General features: G+C 38.4%; 1 protein-coding gene across 4 annotated transcripts in view; it reads right to left on the bottom strand.

Annotated features, from left to right (window-relative positions):
• Positions 1-1015: 1015 nt before the first annotated feature.
• fbxw7 (F-box and WD repeat domain containing 7) overlaps positions 1016-26090 on the bottom strand; it is a 209434-nt gene continuing 184359 nt past the window's right edge. For all 4 annotated transcript variants that reach the window (XM_067441663.1, XM_067441666.1, XM_067441664.1 and 1 more), the window contains 8 exons: positions 22628-22762; positions 19949-20072; positions 19661-19797; positions 18279-18392; positions 7838-8019; positions 6351-6576; positions 5033-5243; positions 1016-2120 (listed from right to left, as the gene is read on the bottom strand). In XM_067441663.1, the coding sequence (XP_067297764.1) occupies positions 1852-2120; positions 5033-5243; positions 6351-6576; positions 7838-8019; positions 18279-18392; positions 19661-19797; positions 19949-20072; positions 22628-22762 (1398 nt within the window). In that variant the 3' untranslated portion in view covers positions 1016-1851. The remainder of the gene's footprint in view (positions 2121-5032; positions 5244-6350; positions 6577-7837; positions 8020-18278; positions 18393-19660; positions 19798-19948; positions 20073-22627; positions 22763-26090) is intronic.

The following is a 26090-nucleotide window of genomic DNA, read 5'->3' as shown; positions in this document are numbered from 1 at the left end:
ACCAGATTATAAATTAAACAGGAGAAAAAGAAGAAAAAAAAAACAGGAGAAAGAACAAGATTGTTTTTTCTTTTAATATACAGTGTTAAACCACTTTCACAGTTCAGCTTGAGTTGTGTGACTTGGAGGATGAGACATTGTTTGGCTACGGATGCGGTTACGTTCTGTTTATCTATGAAGCTGCTTTACCATTAAAAAAAAAAACAAAAAACAAAAAAAAACAAAAAAAAAAAACTCATGAGAGCATTACCAATGGAACCAGGTAAGCTCTAGCACTTAAAACGTAATCAGATGTCCATTTCTGTACACTAAGACCACCTTTTTTTCTTCGGTAACTTAACATCGGTTCCAACAATCTCGTTTTTCAACTAATTAAAAACAAGAACGGTATTCTTTTTTTGTCAAAGCATACATTTCCACACAGAACAGGCTGGCAGAGCTTTTGTCCCAAGGAATGTGTGAACAATTTGCTCAAACACACACCCGCACGCACACCCAGTCATGCTCACAAACGCGCAAAATAGTTTCTACTCGTCCGTCGTTTCATCTCAGCAGACAAACCCGTCTCTTTGTCAGACATTCTCCCTCCTCTACGCCTCGTAGAGGCACATTTGGCTCAAGTTTCACAAAAAAAAAGAGAAGCTGTTATGTCGATATCTTGCTTTTGTTGGTACGTTTGTTTGTGTCGTTTTTATAAGTTCAAACTCTGCAAGTAACTTTTGTTTAGAATTTCGTCTGGGACTAAAACGTCACAGCCAGTTAAAGTTCCACCTTATTTTCTGTGTCTAGCAGCATAATATCCAGTTTGGCCACTGGGATGGACAGTACTGGGGGGAAAAAAAGGTGGGGAGGAGGGGGGGAGACATATTCCCAGGAGCTTATGGGAAAACATTCCCATTTCCCACAGAGCACCAGCACTGATGAACTAATGAGACCAGACTGGTTGAAAAACAATAAATGCAGCTCATCTCCGATCCAGAGAGGCACTGCTTATGGAGTACAAAAAAAACAAAAAGAAACCACTACAAAATAAAATCTCAAAAATGTGTGAAACAGCAGAGTGGGTTTAGCTTAATACTGTGACCTGCTATTTGCAACAGTAGGTGAACAAAACAAAGTGAACAAAACAAATGCTGAACTTGAAAAGAAAGCACAAAACTTAATTCACAGCTGTTGATGCGAAAACCAAAAAAAAAAAAAAAAATGTTGTGGGGAATAAAAGCAAAAAAAAAAAAAAAACGGATAAAAAAAAAAAAAATAACGTGCGAGGAAGAAAGGGATATTTGGCGTGTGCTGAGGTTGATGAGGACTGACAAAATTGGCTTCCTTTGTCTCTCTTTCTCGAAATTGCTCCCGCAGTACAAAGCTCTTCAAATCTCAACTTTCTCCATTAAAATTTTATTTGTATACACTATTAATCACTCTGTCCGTGTTGATGCGTTAGGGTTTCATGTGTACAGTGTTGACTGTTTTGATCAAAAAAATAACGTTTGTACATATGGGTATGAATTTCAGTCAGGCTTGAGCGAACAAGTCTCTGTGCGAGGTCGCCTTGAGTGGTAGGAAAAGGGACAATCCAGTCTTCCCAAGTCCTCTTTGTCAGTTTCCTTCCCAGAATGCTGCGGTGCATGAGCGTCTGCCCCCACCCCTCCCCCATTCGGAAGGTGAACGGAACCGGGGCGGCAGTCGTGGACCGTGGCACGACGGGGAGGGATGTTGGCGGCAACTTATTGGGGAGGTGGAGATGCCATGAAGTGAGCGAACGGTCCTGGCGCGGAAAGACCCGGGGCAGGTTGCTCTCCCCCCACCTCCCCGTTTTCCAAACAAGTCCCCTTTAAGTTCATACCCCTTTCACTTCATGTCCACGTCGAAGTCCAGCACCAGGAGCTTGGTTTCCTCCGTGCCGTTACGGCTGCCCACCGCGCAAACCAGTTTGGTATTGGAGGCACGGATGCGCCAGACCACACCGCCGCTGCCTCCGCTCTCCAGTGTGACCAGGTTGCGGATGAACTCGCCTGTCCGAAGGTCCCACAACTTCACCGTACCGTCATCGGAGCTGGTGATGACAAAATTCTTGTTGAACTGCAAGCACGTTACTGCACTCTGGTGCTTGTGGGGACCTGAGGACGAAAGAAAAGAAAGGTTAGGAGTTGACATTCATTGTGTAAAAAATAGTACAATTGAATTGTATTAGTATTATGTAATAGTATTAATGTACACTTGTCTTAAAAAGTATATTACAAACAAAATTACTTGCAGATAACACAATATTACTGAAATAAAAGGTCACTTAAGTGCACTCGGAGTACACTTTCACTTGGATTGTTTTTGGAGCTCACAATAGTTTTTTTTATTTAAAATAGAGTCTAAAGTCTGCAGGAAAGAGATCAGAATTTCTGTTAAAAATCATGTTTTTTTAATGTATTTTAAAGCATGACAAAATATATTTATTCGTGGGGTTAACTAACATACGTTTAAAGTACTTGATAAACTGTATCAATATATTTAACTGTAGCGTTTTATTCAATATAACATTTAATGTCAGTATATTTTAAATGTACTAGATGTACATGACATAAGATTCAATAGAAATTACATAAATGTATATTTTAGTTACCATAAATGCTTACAAGTATATACAGCATTAAAATTTAGTCATATTTCAAAGACAATAGAATTATGAAATTGCATAATTACATGCTTGAGTCCTACTTAAACTGACCAAATAAGTTCAAATAATTGCATTAATATAAATTTCAGCTAAAATAAATGTTCATTCTACTGCAAATAACATGTATTTAAGTGTTGAAAACATTACATTCAATTTGCACTTAGGTATATTCTTTTAAAGTATATTATTTAAGTACTTTTCCACAAGGTATTGCAGATACAGGTTCATCACACACACATCGCAACGCTAAAAGCATCGAAAGATGGGAAATCGAAATGCAGCTACTTGCAACAATTGAGAAAGCGGAGAGAAAATGTGTAACTATGGTTACGAGAAATACTGTGGCATAAATGGCTTTGATTCTATGCCCTTGAGGTATTGAATTGAGCCAATCCTTCTGATAGGCCAAGGAACATGCGAGTCTAAACAAAAGTGCTTAGACTGCTGTCAGAGAGGCATATAGGGCCAAAAAAAAGAAAAGAAGAAGAGATGTGCTACACTGGCTCCTGTTACTGCAGCGGGGTGTGGTGAACTATTACAGCAACATCCACAGGCAATCCACAGGCAAATACTGAAAATCATGTTATCAAACATCTAGACCTGAGAACAAAGACAGACTGAAGTTCATGAGTGAATGAAAACTAAAATTTCCATTTCAAAGGCATGAATTTGTTCATGAATACCCATTAACAGAGCGCTAAAGTCAACTGTGTGAATGTAAATGAGATGGCCGCTCTCTATTGATGTGCAAGACACTACAGAGTGACACAATGGACCCTTTTCCTTTAATGAGTGACTGTGTATTATGAGCATTCGCATTTCAAAGCTCCGCCGTTGAGTTGAGCATCTTGTCTGGGGTCAAATGTGTGTTTCTGTGTCAAATGAGAGTCATTAAGTGATAACAGGAAATGCTCAATGACCTAATTAAATGACCTACAAACTGATACATGGTCCATCCCCCTTCGTCTTGCCCTCTGGGCACCCCCAACAAGACCACCACAACCCCCTCCAATTCCTTTCATCATGCCATCTATTCCCCACCCTTCCAAAAGATAAAGGCTCAAGATTCTAAGAGAGGCAGGGAATTATGAAAAATACATATTTGGCCTGAAACCAAAACTAAAAAATGATTTTATATATATATTTTTTTATTTCTTACTTTAAATTAGCTTATTTTTGTATAATTTAATTAAATGTTTTAATGAAATTCAATAATTTTAAATATACTGAATATATATAAAAAATAAAAAAAAGCCAAAGTAAAAGCCAAGATCAAATACACTAATTACAAGCAAGGATAAATGTGGTATAAGAAAGATACAAATAAAGTAAGGTCTAACTTTTAGGTGTATTCAGGTACAGACATGTAATAATCATGTCTAAATGTAAAATAACACTAGTGTTCACTGTATGAAGCAAATATAGATTCATCTTTGTTAAAGCTGTGTTTTGTTGTTTGATTAACACGGATGACTTAGCAGAAAAATGCTGCGTTTAAAGTCAGCATGAAACACTGATTTTATTTAAAACGGATTTTATTCCCTATTGTCCCATTTACCAAAGTAAAATGGCTTCTCAAACTAGGAAAAAAAACTTTTTGCACATCAGAAATTGATTGGATCGTTGCTAATTGCTAATTGCAGGTTGTTGAAGGAAAGGGATTATTGTCCCGCCCTCACCCATGTCATCAGAGAAGAGATTTCATTTTGATTAAAGATTACAAGGGTGCATTACTTTAAAAATAAAATAATGTGTACAGATAAATCATTTATAATAAACACTGCGATGATCCATAAAAAAATTAAAGCTACACGCAGCAACAAAGGGAATACTCGCTGTGAAGACTCTGAGTCTGAATGGATTTATGAACCCAGATAGACCAGTGCTTGTGCTGCAGATAAATAGCCACGATGGCAAAAAAACACTTGCTGTTTTTTGTTCATTTTTAATATTAATAATTTGATGCACTTATTCCCTTTACATTTTGTCTTTTCCCTTAGTTTAGTAGCCGTCCACCGAAGACCAGTAAGTCAGTATTTTCTTTTATTAAAGCATTACATTTTAAACTGTATACCCTTAGAACACTTGGTATATGTTGTGTCGTGCGATTTTTTTGTCTTTTTTTAAAGCGTTTGATGCAAACCACTATTCACTACCATTATATGGACAAGCCAAGTAGGCTCTCCTTTTGTGGTCCATAACAGAAAGAAGGGCGTTGGCATTTAAGAAAAAGTGAGTAATTTATGGCTTAATTTTGATTCTAGGGTGAACTATCCCTTTAAGTCACTGATCCGTCATTGTCATTATTAGGTGAACTATTCCTTCCAGTGAGTTGCGATCAATCCTACTCTCTCTGCTCACCTTGCAGTGTCTGTAGGCACTGGCCGGTCTTGATGTCCCAGATTTTGACGGTGGAGTCTGCGTTTCCAGAGACAAGGATATTATCCTTGAGCTCCATGCCGCTGGTGAGAGACTGATGACCTGTGAGCGTGTGAATACAGTTTCCCGTCTCCACATCCCACACCCGAATTGACGTGTCCAACGAACCGCTCACTACATGGATGCCGTCAAACTGCAGAAAGAGCGGATTAAATAAATCATTGTTCAGTAATTAATAAATTACATTTTGTTAGAAAACGACTGTGGCTAAACACCCAGAGTAGTCTTTCGGCTTATTCGGTCTAGAATAAAACCCAAGAACAATTCGATAAAAGCTGTATTGAGCAGGGCAGGGATTTGATTCATTTCACAATGAGATACAGCACAAGCTGAATTCCAGATATTTTCCATTCCATTGTTATTGCATTAAATGGCACTATGCTTGATTATTTTAATGTAATTACTGCAAAGCTCTTCAAATTATGGATATATGAACAAATGAGGACAAATGCAGATTAGCAGGGACTACAGTGCAAATGCTTTGTCCCACAGTTGCTAGGTCAAAGACAAATACAAGATACAAAAAATAAATAAAATAATAATAATCATCTTTGCAGTAATGTTGGTTTAGAATGGTCATTTTTAAATGAAAGATTTCCTTCAGTGCACCTTAAGTGCATACATTAATTAAGTTTTTTTGTGGGGTTGTAGAACAAGACAATTATAATGACCTTGCCATGTTAAGAAAATTGTCAAATTATCTGATATTTTAGCAATTATCTGGCTTCTTGTCGGTTGCACCACATGACATGACTGATTTGGCAGAAGCAGCCTGAACCTGTATTATAAACCAAAATGAAATATAATTAAAAACACAATTGTTCTTGAACCATTTTTGCAGATCCTATTACGGTTGCACCTAATAGCACTCATGATTAGATAATGCTGAGTCACTGAAGGTATGTGGTTCAGGTAAACTTCCAGCAGTTAGCAGTAGGTCATAAAACTCTTTTCAAGAGAATAGACAGAATGAGTGCTTCTTATTCAGGCCAAATATCTCTTTAACCCATGTTCCTTTAGAGCAGTGAGGGATGATTTAGCTGTGAAGATCTCTTGCCTTGCTGCTCAAGAATTAACGTAGCAATGACCCGTGAAGCCATTTCATTTTTCTTTAAGGAGATGGCTTGATAGTTTTTCTTTCTTTAAAATACTAAATCCGTCAGCCATTAAAGAGGCAGGTGAAGTGGTTGAGCGTTAGTCAGGGTATGTGTGTCAGGTGTAGGTAAATGCCTATGTTTACCTGTAGGGAGTAGACTCTGTTGGTGTGACCCTGGAGTGTGTGTAGGCAGGTCTCGGTTTCAGGATCCCACACTTTTACCATGAAGTCATAGGCCCCGCTGACCACCCTACGGCCGTCATACTGGACGCAGCGAACGGCTGCCACGTGACCCATGAGCACGTGCAAACACTGACCCGTCTCTATGTCCCAAACCCGGAGCGTGGCGTCTCGAGAGCCGCTCACCACCCTGAGAGAGAAAAACAAACTAGTTTACTTTTCAACATCATTAAGTGTGTGCTCGCATTAAAAGTTTCACATAATAATGTTGAAATAATTTCTTTTTCAACTTATGGCAGAATTTAATCAGGCATTAATTCAGCAGTCTATGACAGTCAATTGCTTGTACCTTCAAGGGTTGTATTAGCTTATGGCATTACATAAATCAAAGGGAAAACATTATTTGCTTATAAAACCAGACCCCTAGGACACGAGTTTGATATATATTTTTTTAAAACAAACAAAATGAACATTAAAATGGGTGCTGGTGAAGCAAAGAGTAACAGAGAAACTACTATTGTTGTTGCTGAATGAAGCCTGAGGTCAGTAAACAAAATAAGCAATCAAGCTTGACACAAAGGGAAAATATGCACAGCAGTTGGCCCAAAGGCATTGAACAGAGAATATTGTCATGCGAGCAATTGTGTAGTTCACAACAAAGCATAAAGAAGCATGTATGCGAGTAATGTGTATTGTGTACAGCTGAAATCAGATGGGAAATGTGCGGTTTAACAAGCTATTGAAGGGAATTCTCTTTAAAGAAGCATTACATAAGATATTTTGCTTTACATAACACTTAAAAGAAAATTAACTCTTGCATGGTAGTTTATCCAAAGCTGAAACTCTACACCAGTGTTTCACTAACAATTTATTTTAACCTGAAATGTTTCAATTCAATTTTAACATCTAATAATATATCTAATTTTTAATATTTAATTATGGTAAGAGTGCAGTCCACACAAATGTATTAATTATGCACTTTTTGGATTATCTTAACATATTTAATAAAGCATTTCATTCATGTAAATCTATTATTAAATTCTGTTTAATACATTAAAAGGCTCACAAATTAAGAAACAATGTCAATGGGGTCTAATTCTAATTAGACCCCATTGACATACTCTATACGAAAAACGGTTGGAGTCAAAAATCTAATTTGTGTTCTACTGAAGAAACAAACACACCTACATCTTGGATGCCCTGGGGGTAAGCAGATAAACATAAAATTTTCTTTTTTGGGTGAACTATCCCTCTTAAAGCATAATCATGTAGCCCTTTGCTGGGAATCCCCCTATATATTATTTAATCCAACTTATTTGGTCATATGGACCCCCCCTCAAAAAAAAAAAAAATATATCCAATATTACTGTCTTCACTATAATAATACCCTTAGTGGAGTAATCTATATGCTTCTGGATGTAAAGTGCCTTTTGGGAGGGGGTAGTTGTTACCTTTTCTCATGCAAGTGCATGCAGCGCACTGTTGAGGTATGACCATACAGCGTGTGGATACATTCTCCCGTCTCTGCATTCCAGACCTTCAGCGTTCGGTCTGTGGAGCCACTGATAATGATGTTGTCTCGCATCTGAGAGGACCAGACCCCACCGGTGTGGCCGACTAACGTCCGCAAACACTGGCGACAAACAGAAAAGGAAAATGAGTGTAAATCAAATGAATTTTAATTGAAACTAAAAAAATGCTGAACAAAAAAGGTTGCAAATGAATTACCACTAATATTAAGCACTCCGATCCATCACTTTGACCTTTACCCAAGACATTTTCAACATATATCAAATAACTCTACAGTCCATTTGAAGTAGGAAGCTTCAGCAGGGTTTAATGGAAAAAGAAACACCCTTTATTTCACATAATATATTAGCTATTGATCGGCATGATGAGAGAAATCCCTTAGAATAATCCATAAGGCTAAGGGCCATTTCCTTGAAATATAATTAAACCAAATTCAATTTAATTTCAGAGGCAAACACAGAATCAAAGGTGCCTATGGTCATTGTATTACGTTATGAGGCGAGTGGAAAGCTTTGCAAGTGTCAAAGGCGTAACCTCTGAACCATGACCAATAAAAGCAGGGGTGATAAACCCAGGAGATGTGAAAGAGGAGGTCCTCGAGGCCTTTAATTCATAATGCAGCTGCTCCTATTTCTGTCTCCATCTCGATTCATGATCAACCGCAATGCATCATTAATCTTTAGAAGTGGCGACCAACCTCCACGACACCGAAGGCTTTCGAGCGTTTTAACCGCCTTGCTTTGTTCTATCGCCGTATGTGGCAATTGATGGAACAAAGGAGAAACTACTAAGGAAATCAATCCAATTAACAATCATTTCAAACCATTACTGTACCTGCAAAAATGACAAATGGGATAAACAAATGGGTTAAAAGCAGAATGTCTCTTCACAGGGAACCGGAGAAACGACAGGGATGTCGTCTCAACAATCCCGTGCCCAAAGCCAATTTCTTATCTTATGATCAAAAGCTACTCCACTCACATTTGTAGTGTCCATAACACGCCAGAGAGAAAAAGGAGGGAGGCTAAATCATGAATATTAATGTACTTCTTACTGCATTATGCATGAGGTGTTGTGTTCCATAATGAGTATGTGTTACTAAGGCGATGGATCTTTCCCATGGAATGTTGGGGTGGTTTAAATAATGCCGGTGAGCACGGAGAGCTTTCATTCCATGTTCTCAGGCGATTACAGCCTGCTCAGGCTGTGTCTGTGAGAGGACCTTTGAAACCAAATGGCTTAGGTGTCTGTTTATCTGCCCGTTGAGAAACCATAAAAGAGCAAGTCTGTGGCACCCACGAGGCATTGAGATTAGCATTCCGTTTGAGTGGCTGGTGGGAAACGTTTGAAGCCAAGGATCGAGGTTTAAATCCATTTGAGTAACCCCTTCCAAATTCCACTCATTTTACAGTCCACATCTAATCTTAGGGAAGAAGATACCGTGCAAATTGTGTCTAGGGTGGTAAAGTGCCAGTGCTTATTTTGTTTAGTCTCCTTCCAAAAAAAATCCACATTTCCCTTGTCGGACTGAAGCGGGTCCCGTTTCAACACCCTCGTTCTCATGTTCAAAACCCACCGTATCCTTGAATGGTCAGGGTTGGCGCACAAATTCTGTGTTTCAGATGTTTAGAGCAGCTGTTTTCATTGCTAACCCTATTTCCATACTAACAGAAAGTCCTCTCCCATCTGGTAGAGCACTATTATTAAAGCTTTTCATCATCAAACCACAGACTACAATGGTTTGTGGGAACTGGAAGTTTGAAGAACATCTGTCAGTTTAACACAGTTCAGCTGTTGAGCCTGGGCTTTGTAAAAGAGTTAAAAGAGGGTATACAAGGTAAACAGAGGAAATTATAGTGTGCCATAACCATGCTACGGTTCTCGTTGGCATAAAACCTCTTCTAGGAGCCAAAAAATGTCTGATGGCTGTTTGCATAAATAGAAAGGGTAAACAGAGTCTTTGCGTATAAAACCTAGCAATGCGGTCACCACCATATTACATAAGTTCCAAGGATTCTGGGAAGGGCTGACTATTCAAAAGGTCATCAGAGGTTAGATCAGTGTTATTGTTAAAACAAACTATAACTATAAACAAAGGTTTAAAATAAAACAAGTAAAAAATGTAATTAAATAAATGGATGAAAAACACACCAAAATTAGTACTAAAATAACAAAAAAAACAAGGGTTCTTTCACACTTTTGGTGGGCACCCGGGTTCGATTGACGTCAGAGTTTGGTTTGTTTGGATGATGTGAACACTGTCTTCCGAACTCAGGTGCGTACCCGTGTAGAGGTGGTCTGGGGTTGGTTTCATGTGAACTGATGTGAACGTAATCGTACTAATTTATTAATGACATAATAGCTGATAAAAATGTGTGTTTTGTATGTGTTTCACTCATTTACCTGATGAGCGTCACTGAGATACTGCTAGCAGAGAGCTGTAGATCTCATCTCTGCTCGTCTTCGGCGTTCTTTAGAGCATTTGCGGCAGATAGACGCAAGTGCCATTACGTGCAGAAGCATTGGTAACAAAACCAACGGTTCAAAACCAAAAATATAAAAGTGACGGGAGCAACGCTATGCATTTCACCACCTTCGCTGGCTGTCGTTACTAAGCAACCAGGTAAACAACTGCTGCTTTGATAACGCAAACGAACTCAGATTCAGAACCAAATAATATAATATGAACACAGTCCAGCGGGGGCAAGGGCAGAGGGAGCAATTGAACTCGGGTTCGGTCCGGACAATCGAACCAAGTGTGAAAGCACCCTAATTTGACTTAAGCTGAAAGGATTAAAAATTACAAACAAAATTGAAAGTTAAAAAAAAAAAAAAAAAAAAGCTAATTCAGCATAAGTAAATAGTACAATAATATATAAATAATGCACAAATAAAACTGGGTTAGAAACATTTCACCTCATTACATATGAATGGAGCTAATTATCTATCTACAGCAAGCATAAAACCCATTTCAAATTCTTTAGCAGGGGTGTTAAGACCATCAGGCCTTAAACAAGCAGAGGTTTAAGCTTATTCAAGAACATCTAATATACAATTTGCAAGATCAGCATATGAAGGTAATCTCCGGCTTGGGTGTGTTTGTTTCTCTGATGCAGGAGTGGGTGGATGGTTTGGGCAGGAGTGCTGCAGTCTGCATGTTAAGGAGTTGGTGGTCAGCCAAAGGTGCAGTCTGAGTCATGGCTGGAGCGAGAGAGGGGGAGGAGAGTCGCAGGAAATTAAAAGCAGAATAAAGCAGCGAAAACGAGGGGACAGAGCGTGAAACGGAGCCAAAGGCTTTAGGATGAGTGAAAGCAAGAAGTAAACAGGAGGATGGAGGCTGGAGGGCAGTTTTCACAGTGAGAGAAGCAGATGTATATGCTCATACACTCCCTGTGACCTCCTCACTCCTCTCTACAGTACGTCCTGTCACACCCAGGCCTCCTGCGCTACCGTAAACATCTCCACGAAAGGTGACCTCCAGTGGCAGCTGCTTTCAACACATTGCATAAACGGTCTCGAGGGCTTTCGGTATGAAATGGTCAATTTAAACCAAGAGTTCACTGTTTTTGGGCTGTTGTTTTTTTTTGCACAGTTCACACTTTAGCCTGGGTACGTTTTGAAATATCACACTGTACATTTGTAAAGACCGGATTAATGTTCTTATTTGCATATTCATGAGGTGATAGCATGCAAGTAGACGCTTTAATAAGTTGATTTGTCTGTGGAAATTGACAAATCCGCTTCGGCATCTTAAATCTTCGGAAATATAGTACAAACATAATACCGCTGCTGGTTTATTCCAGTTAACATTTGTTGTCGGTGTTCTGTGTTATTTTTCCCCTCAGGTGCTGAAACTAAATAGTACAAAATGCTCATGAAATTTTAATGAGGTAAGAACTGAGGATGTTTATGACCAGTTATTTGTTTCCAAATATTTTGCTGTAACTTTCCAGCACAATTTTGCATTGTTCCCACATTTTCAGATAAATGTATTTCAATTATTTAAGACATATTTATCTATATATAGAGAGAGCATTACAAAAACATTTCTATTGACTACAGAATTTGGACTTCTCCAAGATATTTTAGGATTTTATTGACGTCCAGGACTTTTCCAGGCTAGGCACTTTTGAATCAGTTTGATATTGTGCTAATACTAGTCACCTCTAAATGAATGCTAATACATATGCAATAATGCATATCTCAAAAAAAAAAGTTGTGATGTGCATCGATTTTTAGAATTTTTTAATTTAATTTTAGACACTTAAAAGAAAATAACACTATTTTAAGGTTCAGCTATTAACTATTTGCTTATTAGCATGCATATCACTAGGATATTGGTTGTTTATTAATATTTATAAAGCACATATTAATGCCTTATTCTGCATGACCTTATTCTACATCTCCTAATCCTACCCAATACCTAAACTTAAATACTACAAAAACTACCTTACTAACCATTAATAAGCAGTCAATTAGGAGTTTATTGAGGCAAAAGTCATAGTTAATAGTGAATGTGTTCCCTATACTAAAGTGTTACCAAAATTTTATAATACAGCATAAGGAACATTTCTAGTGACTATAGAATTGCCCATGATTTCTCTATAATTTTATTAATTAAAAAATGTACCAGGCCTGAAAATCACACTTTTGAAAATGCTGCTAGGTCAGGGATGTCCTTCAAAATTACAAGTGAGAAATGCTGCTCTAAGCACAGTGTGAAAAATCCTTTTAGTATTTTTTTAGGTCTTATTTTCAAGGCATCCACATAACCTTTTGTGGTCACCAAACCTTTCCATGCCACTCATCCCTGAACAGGTGAAAAGAGCTGTGGGTAAATCCTGTCGACACATCTCAGAGAAGCCAGATTAAGTACGTCTTAGCCCTGGGCTGGTTGTGACGTGACAGAAGAGAGAGATGTTGGCCAAGTGTCACTGTCACAATATGAGGAATATTCCACAGGCATTTTAAAGCTGCTAGATGTCAGGCATGTTCGTACAGCTGGCATCGAGGAAACGTACATTGCTTCAGAGTGTTGTTGATCGTCTCTGAAGTTTTAGGATGAATCCTTTTCAACTCGGGGAGTGTGTGGACGAGTCCGACAGTTCCCAGTGAGATGGAGAGATTGCTAAATATAATCTGTGAAGTGGTTTAATCGATAAAACGCCTCATATATTTACCAGGTAATCTGAACAATGTAGCTTATTTTGTTGGTCATGCCATGGAGACAACATTAAAACCAAAGTCGATAAAAGCCCCTATACTTATCTTGATCTTAAAGGGGTGGTTGCGTGTTTTTTTCCCCTAGGCTTGCTTGTGTTTATGGGGCGCAGTATAACATCTCTTAATACTTTTTTTTTTTTTTTTTTTTTTTTAACGCTGTATTTTTCTTTTATTAGTTGTAGTCCAAACCGGCCATTTTTGTAGGCAATAAAGTGCCAAAACTTTAAAAGACAATATCTCCGTTTGCATTGAACTTTCAGCGCTGTAACTTTGCAGATACTGTTCATGCTCAAGCAGTAACATTACACACTAACTAAATTTAAAAAAGTGAAATCGCATTCAACCACCCCTTTAATCCAAAGCAGCTCATCTCTTTGCTTATGTTTCCGTCACATTTCATCCCTCATCAGACGCTTATCGTGCTGTACACATCCTCAAGCATGGCACATATTCAAATGAGCAGGATGCTGTGTTAGAGCCTAATCTTCACTCAAAATCACTTTCCTATTACACAGCATGAGGCCCATTCATTTACTGTGGAAGGGGTCCAGTAATAGCATTATCATGCAAGTGCGTGTGAAGATGGTCTGTAATCCATGGCATGCCTATCAGATCTTTATCTACCATTCATATCAGGCATTGCTCAGATATTTACTTATTTTTATGTTGGGCTAATGATACTAGGGGTTGGGTATAAATCAACAAAATACAAATGTGTCAACCAATATACTAAAGTAGTTATGCCAGTGGTTCCTAGGCAGCTTTCTTGATTCAGCTAAAAATAGACACATAGCCACTAAATAATGGCAAGAACCCATCTCTAGTGAATTGTTCTCACAAGCGGGGTTCATTAAAACATGACTCTTATGGGCAAATTCTGGTATTAGGTAAAAAAAAATCTGGGTATAATATTATGGTGGGATTCAATAATATTCATAACAAATCACTATGTAAAACATGGGGAATCTTTTAAATTTTTTCATAAACTCTGGATATTACATTTTTACAGTCAAATGCATATATGTAAATTGATTTTTTTCAGTTTCTCAACTACCATTTCAATAAAATAAAAAAATCAGCTCTATGAGGCTGCCTTTATCAATGAAATATCCGGGTCAAACTGAACCACAAACATTATAATCATGACAAAAATGCTGTACACATTCCACGACACTGTTTCATAAGTGTGTTCCTTAAATGACCAAAAGTCAACCAGTATTAACCAGTATTTTACTAATAAAATCCAAAATGGGTCAAATTGGCCAATAACATAACATAATATAAAAGAATCATTCAAAAAGATATGCAAATAAAACAGTGGAGGTTTTTGAATAACAATTTTTTTATATATATGGCTCATCTGTAAATGAAATGAACCGTAACCTTAGCCAAGACTGCATGTCTCACACTGATAAATATATTATCCTTGATTGAAAAACTACTTTTAGCAACCAGTATTACATGTTCCTTCCCATCCAAGTTTTTTTATTTCATGAATCACTTCTACAGAAAGTGGGAACCAGCCCATAGTGGTGGTGTTGCCAACCCTCAATAAACATTATCTGTAATGGGAAAAGCTGTTAATCTGCTCTCAGATCAGCAGTGAAGGGCACCTTTTTACCTAAACAGAAAGAAACCTGCTGCTTCCAACAGATGGACTGCAGCAAAATGGCCATTTGGACTGGCAGTTTTTTGTTTTTTTTTTGCTTGTGAAAAACAAGTAATTAGCAATTTTCTGTTTAAGTCGATAAACTCAAAATGGGCTCCACCACAATGAGTGAGATGAGTGAAGGGTGTTTAATGAGAAAGGAGCACTTGTGTGCAAAGGAATTCCAACTATTCTCTCGCTATGACGTTCTTTGGCCGGCTTTATCCTCAGACAATATCAGAGCACAGCAAACAAAGAACGGAGAGAAATTTGGACAATGACACATCCAACCACAACACAAAGAGAAAGCACATACTTTCATTCTTTAGACAAAATAGAGGTCAAAGTGGAAAAAAATAATGTTCACAGTGTTTGTCTGAGTATGTGTGTATGTGGGGGTTTGAGATGTAGAAATTTGGGACCCATGACCCAAAGGAGCCTATTTGTCTAGATCTGCTATCGATCCCAACCCGAGAAGGTTTTGGTCTCAGAGGATGAGTATCTGCCTTGCATGAGCTCCTGGGGTTTTCAGCACTTAAATGGTGAACTGAAGTGTAACGAGAGGAAAAAGTAAACAGACCCAAGGTCAAAAAGACAGAAAGTGTAAGAGAGCCAGAAAGAGACGAACAGAGCAATGAAGCAGAGGGGAGGGGGGCCACATCCATAGATTCAGAGTGGCATACACAGCCGAAATAACATTTATGGCTGTGGCCATGACAACAGGACTGCCGACCGCAAAAGTGCAAAAATGCTTTTTCTTTTTTACACAAAAACTGTATATTGGAATTTATTAGTGTACTAGTCTTAGTTTACAGTTGAGTGAACTGCAGAAGGGAAGAGAGAGTATAGTTGAAGTGAAGCAGTCGCACTAAATCCCATTGTCTCCTGTTTTACTGTTCTACTTCCTCTGACAGGCGCTTCAAAGGACACAGCATTTCCTGTTTAATTGGCCACAGCCAGTGCCACGGGACTCTCTAAAGCATTGCATCAAACTTGAGACACGGTTCATATAGCTATAATCTCCTTTATATTAGGGAAGCATAAAATACCGGCATTTCATAGCTACCGGCCTATACCGGCAAATAAAAAAATATATATTGGTAACACTTTATTTTAAAGTTCAGTTATCAACTAGTTGCTTATTAGCATGCATATAACTAGGATATTGGCTGTTTATAAGTACTTATAAAGCACATATTAATGCCTTAGGCCCCGATCAAACAGAACGCGTTTTTAAGCAGTGCGCTGCAGTTTTTAAAAAATGTTTCTAGGCAACCCCCGAATCACCTGTACTGTCAGTCAAATCAATGTAACGGTGACCACAACGGAAGACCACCTCTCCATTCATTCGATTGGACAAAAGAAAATAAACGCGATGACGTTGGGCGCTTTTTTGCTCAGAGTTGACTTTTTTCAACTTCATGCGCTCGGTGCGCTCCTCCAAAAAAACGCGAGGCGCAGTAAGCGGTTAAAACGCGAGGCGCCCAGGGGGCGCATAAGCAGCGCGCATAACGCTCCCTGCCAACCGAAATCCATTCAAAGGCAAAAGTCGTAGCTAATAGTGAATATGTATTCCCTATACTAAAGTGTTATCAAAATATTAAATACTGAGTTTAATTGACTTATTTTAGCTGCTGAACGTATCAGCTGATATTAGGTATTTACTGCAATATCGGATATTTGTGTTTAAGATTACTTCTGCCATCTTACTCTTTTTTTTTGTAGACTTACAATGTTGGCAATATAAATAATTATGAACATATCAATTATGTTTTCCACCGCGGGCCAGCTGAAAACGTTCAATACAAATGTTTTTAGAACATACATAGACACATGCATATACAAACTATGCTCGCTCTCTGATTGGAATGCCTGTTTTAGCCTTTTTTGAAAGAATTTGGATATTTTTCTGGGTAACAGAAGTTGATCCAAGCTTTACAAGCAATTTCAAGCTGGTGCTTCTTTTTTTGACAGCTCCGCAAACAGAACTGCATGATGGGAACTAAGAGGCAGCCTGCCATATATGCGGCGATGACCCTAATCATGGCGCATCTGCCATCTGCTACGATGATGTGTCTCATCAGACAGCATGTTGCTGCTGCACCAATCGCGTCTCCGCTGTGATAAGACGAGAGCCAATCAATGCACGCTAGATTTGATTACAGAAGCTCGAAGGCTGATAACCTTGGGAATGATTTGAGATCCTCTTCCGTGAAAAGCGGACTAGTGAGGGTCACATGGGGGATTGAAGATGGAAAAATCTAACAAATGAGGATAACGCACGTGTTAGTACCCGTTATGATACTGAACATTGAAAGGAGAGATTTCATTAGACTCTGAATGAAAATGGAGGTCAGGACAGAAAGGGCAGCGCTGCATGAAGAGCGAACCACACACACACAAGCGCTATTTTACAACTGCCATAAACTTGCAGCACAAGGTCCATGTCACAGCATCAGCTAGCGCGATGAATCCTTAAAGTGCAGGAGGGAGGGAATGGAGAAGAAAGGAGATGAGAGAGAGAGAGAGAGAGAGAGAGAGAGAGAGAGAGAGAGAGAGAGAGAGAGAGAGAGAGAGAGAGAGAGAGAGAGAGAGAGAGAGAGAGAGAGAGAGAGAGAGAGAGAGAGAGAGAGAGAGAGAGAGAGAGAGAGAGAGAGAGAGAGAGAGAGAGAGAGAGACAGTGAGCCAAAAAGACAGAGTGTTTGCAGCTAGTGATGATCTCAGTGTTCAATAGAACATGACTGTTCCCACATTCTCACGTGAATAAGTGATGAAGATGCTCATGTGCAGGTTTTCTGGATGAATTGAGACGGCAGTAAGTGCTGTTGAACAAGGATGTTCAATGAAAACACACCTCCCATGAGAGAGAGAGAGTGAGATGATGAAGAGAGTGAGAGGAGGACAGAGAGGAGTCAGCTGCCCATGTATGTGCATGTACACCTCAGATATCAGAAAGAGAGCAAAGCCACCAAACATTATGGAAAATGGTTAATCAGTGATCACATTTATCATTCAATGATCATTAATACCGATAGTGGAACTAAAGCCAATCTTTTTTCACTGATAACCCAGCAAATTCATATCTCGTGAAGACATGTGACTAATAGAAGATTAATATGTTACTCTAGGACCCCTTTATATGAATTAAAATCGCAAAACTTCTGCAGTGGATTGCAGTGTTACAATAAAGTGACGGAGATGGCACATTTTTACATTTTGGATGTATTGTTGAATTATGTTTTTAAGAAAGTTGTCATATTAGAACCACTGCCGTGACATTTAGCATGATCAAAGTGAAGTGTGACTGTGGCTTTAAGATAGGGTGACGAAACAGCATTTGTTTGTCTTTATTTTAATCAGAATCCCCTGCAGTACTATTCTTATAGCAGATATTCAACAGAATATACTATATTCCATTTCTTAAATTTAAAATGTATGCATTTAAATACAATGATGCATTCACCTTTAAAGCTAAATAAATAAAACCTCACCTTTCCAGTAACAGCAGACCACACTTTGAGTGTGTTGTCATCTGAGCCGCTCACTATGCGATTTCCACAAAACTGGAGACAGGTGATGACATGATCGTCATGGCCTTTCAACACCTGGAGAGGAAAGGCACAAGAAAGAAAGAGAAGATTAATTACAAAATGAACAGAAATGCCAGTATTTCAGTGATGTGTGAGAATAATGTGAAATTGCTGATGTGTTAAATGGCAAAGCGGTTTCCAACTTGACATAGATGAATGAAACCGACAGGTTCATGGTCACCATGGTAACAAACGAGTGTCAGGTAAATAACTGCTTCTGTTGTTCTGGTGCAGCTGAGCACACGTGTACACGTAAAAACCTACAAAAAAATATATTTTTTGCACCCCCTGTGCCGTAAAGCTGCACTACGTAACTTTTTCGGCCGCTTGAGGGTGCCTATTCGAAACAAATGCGTAGTTTGATGACGCCAAATCTTGGGACATGTGGTCTTCACCTCACTGATGCGATTACTGTAGTATGAAGAAGAGCAGGACTGAGTGTTAAAGGAGCTGAGCAAGGCCACTGGAGTGATTGTTAGGCAAACACACGGCTCCGCGAACAACGGGAAAGTAATTATGACAGGACACAGTTTCTACATTTCCGCTTTTTTGGTAATGCAGCTCTGTTTATCATATTAGATACATTGAAGTGTGTTTAAAATGATGTTATAATGTTACTCTGTGCATTCGCTCGACCCTTGTTCACACTGCTAAGAGTAAAGCATTCCTGCCAAATAAAACCAGAAACCGAGGGTAACGCAGGTATGATGCAATTGACAGACGACTCCCTCGGACGTTCCGGTTCTTTGGTTAAAATAGCAATTTTCTCAAAATGTACAAATAGTTGGAAACATTTGGAATATTGTAAGAACTCAACTGAACAAAATGTATAACACTGGCCTAGCGGTTTTTGGATATTTTACTGCAAAAATCCTACATAGTGCATCTTTAAAGAGGATTTTTAAGTAGATCTTTACAGGCTTGTGCTGGTGTTTTCTTTAAACATTTCCACTCATATGTATTTCAGGACTAAGCCCCAGGTGACAGACTGATGGGTGTCTCTCAAAAGGAATTCTAAATTAGATTTGCAACAAAGACTAACAGCAGTAAAAATCCGTTTGAGTGCCAAATCTAACTAAGGGATAAAAGTGACTTAATATTATGCCTTGAAGTAACAAGGAAGAAAAAAATGAATGTAGGAATAAATGGGAATAGAAACAAAACCATATTTTCTGCTCACTAATGCTGCGTTTCAGACAACCCGTAACCCGTTTTTCTTTTCCAACAAAAAAGTGAAGAATAATTTGGCCTTAAGAGTCAAAATGAAAGTGAACACGCACTACCTTAGGTGATTTGAGGTCCCCTCTCCTCCAGTTGGTGTCTATTCTGTGTTGTCTGATGTAGGCACTCTTCCAGGGACTGTGTGTGAACCCTGGCTTGATAACCTTCCTTCTTTTTATGTGCAAGGGCTCGTCAATACCTGCGAATCAGATACTTTCTATGTTAGTGAACACCGATTCAATGAATGATTCTACTATTATAACAGCATCAATCAGGCAACCATTTAATAAATGTGTGGTTGATGGAAGAATTTCCAAAGTCACAGAGTTTGTGGAGAGCAGTGAAATCACCATCTTCTTTGCATTTTTCCCTCCAGAGCAGGTTGTCCTCTGCTAGAATGCGCCAGTAACGACACGTCTGAGCCGCCTGAAGTAGATCCTTTGGCTCCAGAAATGACAATACGTGTAAGGCCAACTACAACACAAGACAGACAAAGAGTGAGACATCAGGAGAGGGTGAGGAATGTGGTTAGAGAGTAGACTACAACTGAGTTCAAGACACTATTGGGATAAAAGAGCCTTTTGAGTTTATTTCTCAAACTTTTCCATAGCGGGGGTGGGGGGAGGGGGTGTTCTATTGTAGTTAAAAGTAAAATTACAGGTTGTAACAGCTTGATTCATCAGAACATTAGCTAATTCATTCTGATTTCTTTTGTAAACTTATTTTTAATAAACCTGCTCTTAAAGTATGTTCTTAAATTATCAAATAATATAACTCAATTTATCTTGCTATCAAAGGTATTTTCATATGGTGACAAACTGTCATAATTATTAAATAACATATCTAATATAAGCTAATATAATAACAAAACGTATCTAATATATATTTATCAGAGGTGGACAGTGACTAAGTAAATTTACTTGAGTACTGTATTTAAGTACACTTTTGAAGTATCTGTTCTTTACATGAGTATTATTTTTTCTGGAAACTTCACTACATTTGAAAGACAAGTATCATACTTTTTACTCCACTAGATTTCTATCAAGGTCCTCAAGGTCGAAAGTCGTCTCTGTAGCAACTTTTAAAGTCAATGGATATTTTTTTTTAAATTATATATCAGGTTATATATCAGATGTGTATCAGAGTATACGGTCTGTTCATTCAGCCTTAAAGTGACAGCAGCTTTGTAAAGGGCTTTGTAACTTTAGTATGGAAATTAGTTTAAGGTAGTCATATGCTAGCATGTTGAATAGAGCATCACTGAATAAACTGGCTTAAACCATCATGATGGCATATTGTGCACTTATACAACAATGCAACAATAATACAAAAAAATGCATTGACATAAAAATGAAAATTTACTTTTGATAATTAAGTACTTTTAAAAACAAATACTTCTGTACTTTTACTTAAGTACATATCAGTTTGTACAACTTTCACTTGTAATGGAGTAATATTTGACCAGCAGTACTTTTACTTAAGTAATATACACACACACTATATATTTAAACTATCAAACATATAGTTTTTATATATATAAATAAAACGCCATTTTAACCCTATTAAATGACTAAGGTCTTCACTTGATCACAGTAGTGGATAAATCAATGTTTGTTCTATTTTCTTTCTTTTTTTCTGTTCTCCCATTGTCAAGTGTGCTGCCATTTTGCAAAGATCTCTGTAAAGACAAAGCATGTCCAAACAGTTCCCCCAATCCTTATGCAATCAATCAGAAAGGTTGCAGTCTGAGATTCCACTGTGTGTACAGTATTAGCCTAGAGGAGTTTTTTCCACAATCTGCTTCAATCAGGCAGACAGACACACCCTGCATATTACTGCACTGACACAGAAGAAAAACAACCTTGACGGGGAGGAGAGCCAGGAAAGAGGGAGACAAGATGACAGGTGATGGAGAACAAGAAAGGCAAGCTGAAACAGCGACAGGAAGAAGAGAGGATGAAAGGAAGAGAGCGGATTGCCGTTACAGAAAGAAAGAGCAGAGAAAGGTGGGGGAAGGGGGTGCCAAGGTAGTTTCCTCTCTATATTCTTGAACAGAGGCTGAGAGAATTGTGATCTCTCACTCTCTCTCTCTCTCTCTCTCTCTCTCTCTGAAGAGGTGTAAAAGAGGACATGTCTGTCAACTAATCTCTAGCACCTACTACTTTGCTCTTAAACCACCAAATATCAGAGCCATAAACTGGAAGACTACGTTAAATGAAACGTAAGGGACAGAGTTTTGTTTTCATTAACTAGTCATTCTTAGAAAAATGTGCATTTAAGAACGTGAACACAAACCAACGGTATACCTAAAATGCTTGTTTGAGCTGTTTTAACTGAAAGCAACTTGCAATGACATCTCTTAAAATTTGTCAGCAAAAAAATGTTTGTCTCAAGATGCACACCCGTATTTTTTCTTCTTTTTTCTAAGGCACGATTATTTAAGCAACTTAAAGGAACACACCAACTTTTTGTGACTTTGGCTTATATTCCCCATCCCCCCCAGAGTTAGATAAGTCCACACATAACATTCTCGCCTCCGTGCGTGCCATAACTCTGTCTGACACAGCCATCGCTAGCCTAGCTTAGCACAAAGACTAAAGGTAAATGACTCCATCTAGCCTGCGTAATATCACTGCACTGCTACATGTATGGTACGGCAGAAAAACTCCTTGATTATTACGCAGGATTGAGAGTATAGTTCCTCGCCATATCGGTCTAGAAAACTTTACATTTTCAGTCAGTCTTGGTACACAATGCAACTGTACACGTCACAACATGTAAATAGGAAAATGTTGGCGTTATTTTGTCACTTATTAAGCAGTAGGCTTTGTGCCAAGCTAGGTTAGCGGTGGCTGCGTTAGAAACAGTTATGGCATCTAACTCTGCGGATACAGTGAATAAGCTAAAGACCCAAAAAGTCAGCGTGTTCCTTTAAATGTCCTAATTGAACTAAGGCATAATTCCTGGCTTAGTCTAAGCCCTGTTTGTGAAACCAGGCCTTTGATAAGTGATTTTGGGGATATATTTACCTCTCTGGGCAGCAGTGAGATGAAGTCTCTTTGAAACTGTGGTTCGATCACCTGCATCATGTGTTTCACCTGCGTGGGCTCACAGCTGTCAATCAACTCATCCAGCGCAAGCAGCTTCTCTGGGCCACTCCAGCTCTGTAAAACACATGTCAGCACATGTGACCAAGAACATATAAAGAATATGTGCACGTTTACATTTAGAGCTGGCAGTGCTTTTTTTATTGGCTATGCTGCAGCCAAACATTCCCTGAAATTGTAACTTCTGGTATGAACAGTACTATGAAGGTTTCTGTGAGTTAAATGGAACAGACTTCATGTCTTGGGGCTGTTGGAAACTTCCCAGGGTTCATTCTCTCCATATTAAGCTGCGGTCAACTTGATCCTGTTGAATAAAATGTTTCGCTGATCTCATGGTGTTCAGAACTTAATTCGCTCTCAGTGAGTTCGTGCTGCACCAGAGAGATTGTGCCAAAGTCATTCCGCTCTGAAGCGCATCAAATGAGGGAGGAGGATTGCTCAGGGATGCTTATGATGGAAGAGGGATGTACAGAAGAGGACTATGGGGAGGTAAAGCGTCGGGAATTTACTGCTGAAACGCTTCAGCTGCATTGTTGTCGCAGGCTGGTTTATATCTATATGTGTTTATGCAAGCATAACTGACACTTTTACCAGCTCAAACTAATGAGATACCATTAAACAGTTGAGTAAAAAGCTGATCCAAATGCTCAATTGTCTTTAATCGAAGCCAACTAATTAGACTAATCTTGAGATACAGGTGTCCTAAACAATATCAATGATTTTCCATGACTTTTCAACAACATTTGTTATTAGTTGGTAAGGATTTTTAAAAATAATTTTCATAGATTTATAGTTTCATAAATTTAATTTACAAAGCACAATTTCAGCATAATGATTCTATAATTAATATATAATAATAATAATGATGATGATAATGACAATAATATTTTTGGTAATTAATGTATGGGGAATAAGTCATGTTTTATATTAAAAAAATTCAGAAAATTAGACAATTTATTCAACAAGGATGCATACAATTAACAATTAACCAAAAGTGACAGTCAAAACATTTAAAATGTTATAACACATTTTATTTCAAATAAAGGATGTTCTATTGAATTTTCTATTCAAAGATTCCTGTAAAAAAGTAGCACAATTTCCACCAAAATATTAACAGTTTTCAAAATTTCAGTTGTCGTCAAAAGGAAACAATGAATTTTAGAAAAACAAAGAAAAATGTATTGTGTGTATGTGTGTGTGTGTGTATATATATATATATATATATATATATATATATATATATATATATATATATATACACACACACATACATACATACACACACACACACACACAAACACACACACACACACACACACACACACACACAAACACACACACACACAAACACACACACAAATTAAATACAAAAATATACTGTATACTAGGGCTGTAACGATATGCGATATGAAATCGAAATCGCAATACGCAGGTCCACGAACCTGTATCGCGATGTGAGAAGGCAGAATCGCGACACACCCCTTCCAACTGCCAGAATTATCCTTCCTGTCCAGGTCCAACTTTTAAGTCAGCAGTATGGCAACATTTCAGCTACCCGGTGGAGAACAAGGATGGCAATCGTGTAGTTGACAAGACCCACACAATTTGCCGTAAGTGTTTCAAGAAGCTTCCCCAACCGGCTGGCAACGTGGTGTGAGCGTGGCGTTTCTGTTGCGTGCCATCCGCGGGGCGGCTGCGTGACGTTTTCTCTTTCTTTGCACACCAGAAGCGTGTCTGACGCGGCACTTCTGTTGGTATTGATGTACAGGAGGCCCTATACTTCATGTTAAATATATATTGCCTATTGGTACCGCAAAGAGAACGTCGGCAGTAGCCTATTGACCCTACAGATATATGGTATTGACGGCAAAATAGGCTACAGAATACTGTACAGAATAAAACTGTTTTGTCCCCCCCATATCGAGGTTTGTATCGTACCGTTGGTCAAAAATCGTGATACGAACCGAATCGTGGGTTTGGTGTATCGTTACAGCCCTACTGTATACATTCATTGTTTTTGTAAAATGTATTTTATATTTCTCATTACTGTTTTATTGCATTTTTTGATCAAATAAATGCAGCCTTGATTAGCATAAGATTCTTTTTTTTATAATGATAGATTGCAAAAATGTTAAACAATCAATTTCTCAACCTGGGGGTCTTATTTGATTTTCAGGATTTGAAAAACTCACGTTATATACGCATTAAACTTGCTTGCTTAAGCAGCATTTAGCAAAGTTAGCAACAGACTCATACAGGCACAACATGCAGTGTAGATTTATAAGCGCTTAACACTGTCAGTAAATAAAATGTACGCCAAGCTAGTGTGTTTGAGGTGGGGAGTCATTAAGAATTATTAAAAAAGGGGTCTCCTGGAAAAAACTTTGGGAACCACGGTTGTATATTATAACTTCCCTCCCCTAGCAAAACTAACAGGGAAAAACAAACTAATGAACTCTAGAAAGAAAAAAAAATATTTAAAATTCCTGCAAGGTTTTCCATGACTGTCAGGACTTCAAAGGTTTCAATTCTAATGCCCAGCTTCAATCCTTAACACAGAACTGCTACTAAGATATATCCCCACAGGCTTGCACTGTAGCATGCAGAAATGAGACATTTAATGTGAATCACGCAAGCGATACTGAAGCTGCTGACTCATAGGGATATGGAGTGTCATTTGCACCTCCAGATATAAACCTTACAATAACTCAGGACAGAAACAAGTAACTCAATTCAAGCACTGACTGAGCAAACAAGCAAAGCCATTTCTAAAGCATTGACAGACCACAATTGAGAGGATGTTATACAAAACTATTGATTCTCTCCTGAGATAGCATTTAATGACTCGCCTTTGACGTCATGACGTGAACATTCCCAACTGAACAATTATTATTAAAGGATTTTTTAAGTAAACGGAAATCCAACATGACTCAATTAATTCAGAAGAAGCAAGAACATATCTTGGACAAAACTTTTAGCATTAGATGAAAGCTTCTTCATCCTTTCAGTCAACACAGGTATCTGCCATTTCATGCCAGAGCAGCTTCGTTAAGCCCGAGGACTGATCAAGCCTGTAATTATCTGTAAGGCAGAGCAAACACAGACTGAGGTGGAGCTTCTGCTTTCTGTTGAGGCTTGAATTGTTCTAGTAAGATGGATATGACAAAGTAGTAAACAGCTGCAAACTCAAAACGGCCGCATTTCCTTAAATATCTCATTTAGATTCTGTCAGATCTTAGTACCAGCACTTAGTAATTACTGTGAAAACCAGACGGCAGAAAAAGTTTCATAGCGCATGTTGTCAAGGCACAGTACGGAGCCCCCAGAGTCTCACAAACATATTCAAGGAGACGTTTAAAAATGGAAAAAAAATTCTCCTTTTAGT

Source organism: Pseudorasbora parva, chromosome 4 (genome assembly GCF_024679245.1).
Source record: "Pseudorasbora parva isolate DD20220531a chromosome 4, ASM2467924v1, whole genome shotgun sequence".
In the NCBI taxonomy this organism is placed as follows: domain Eukaryota; kingdom Metazoa; phylum Chordata; class Actinopteri; order Cypriniformes; family Gobionidae; genus Pseudorasbora; species Pseudorasbora parva.
This window is presented reverse-complemented; position numbering and strand designations above follow the sequence as displayed.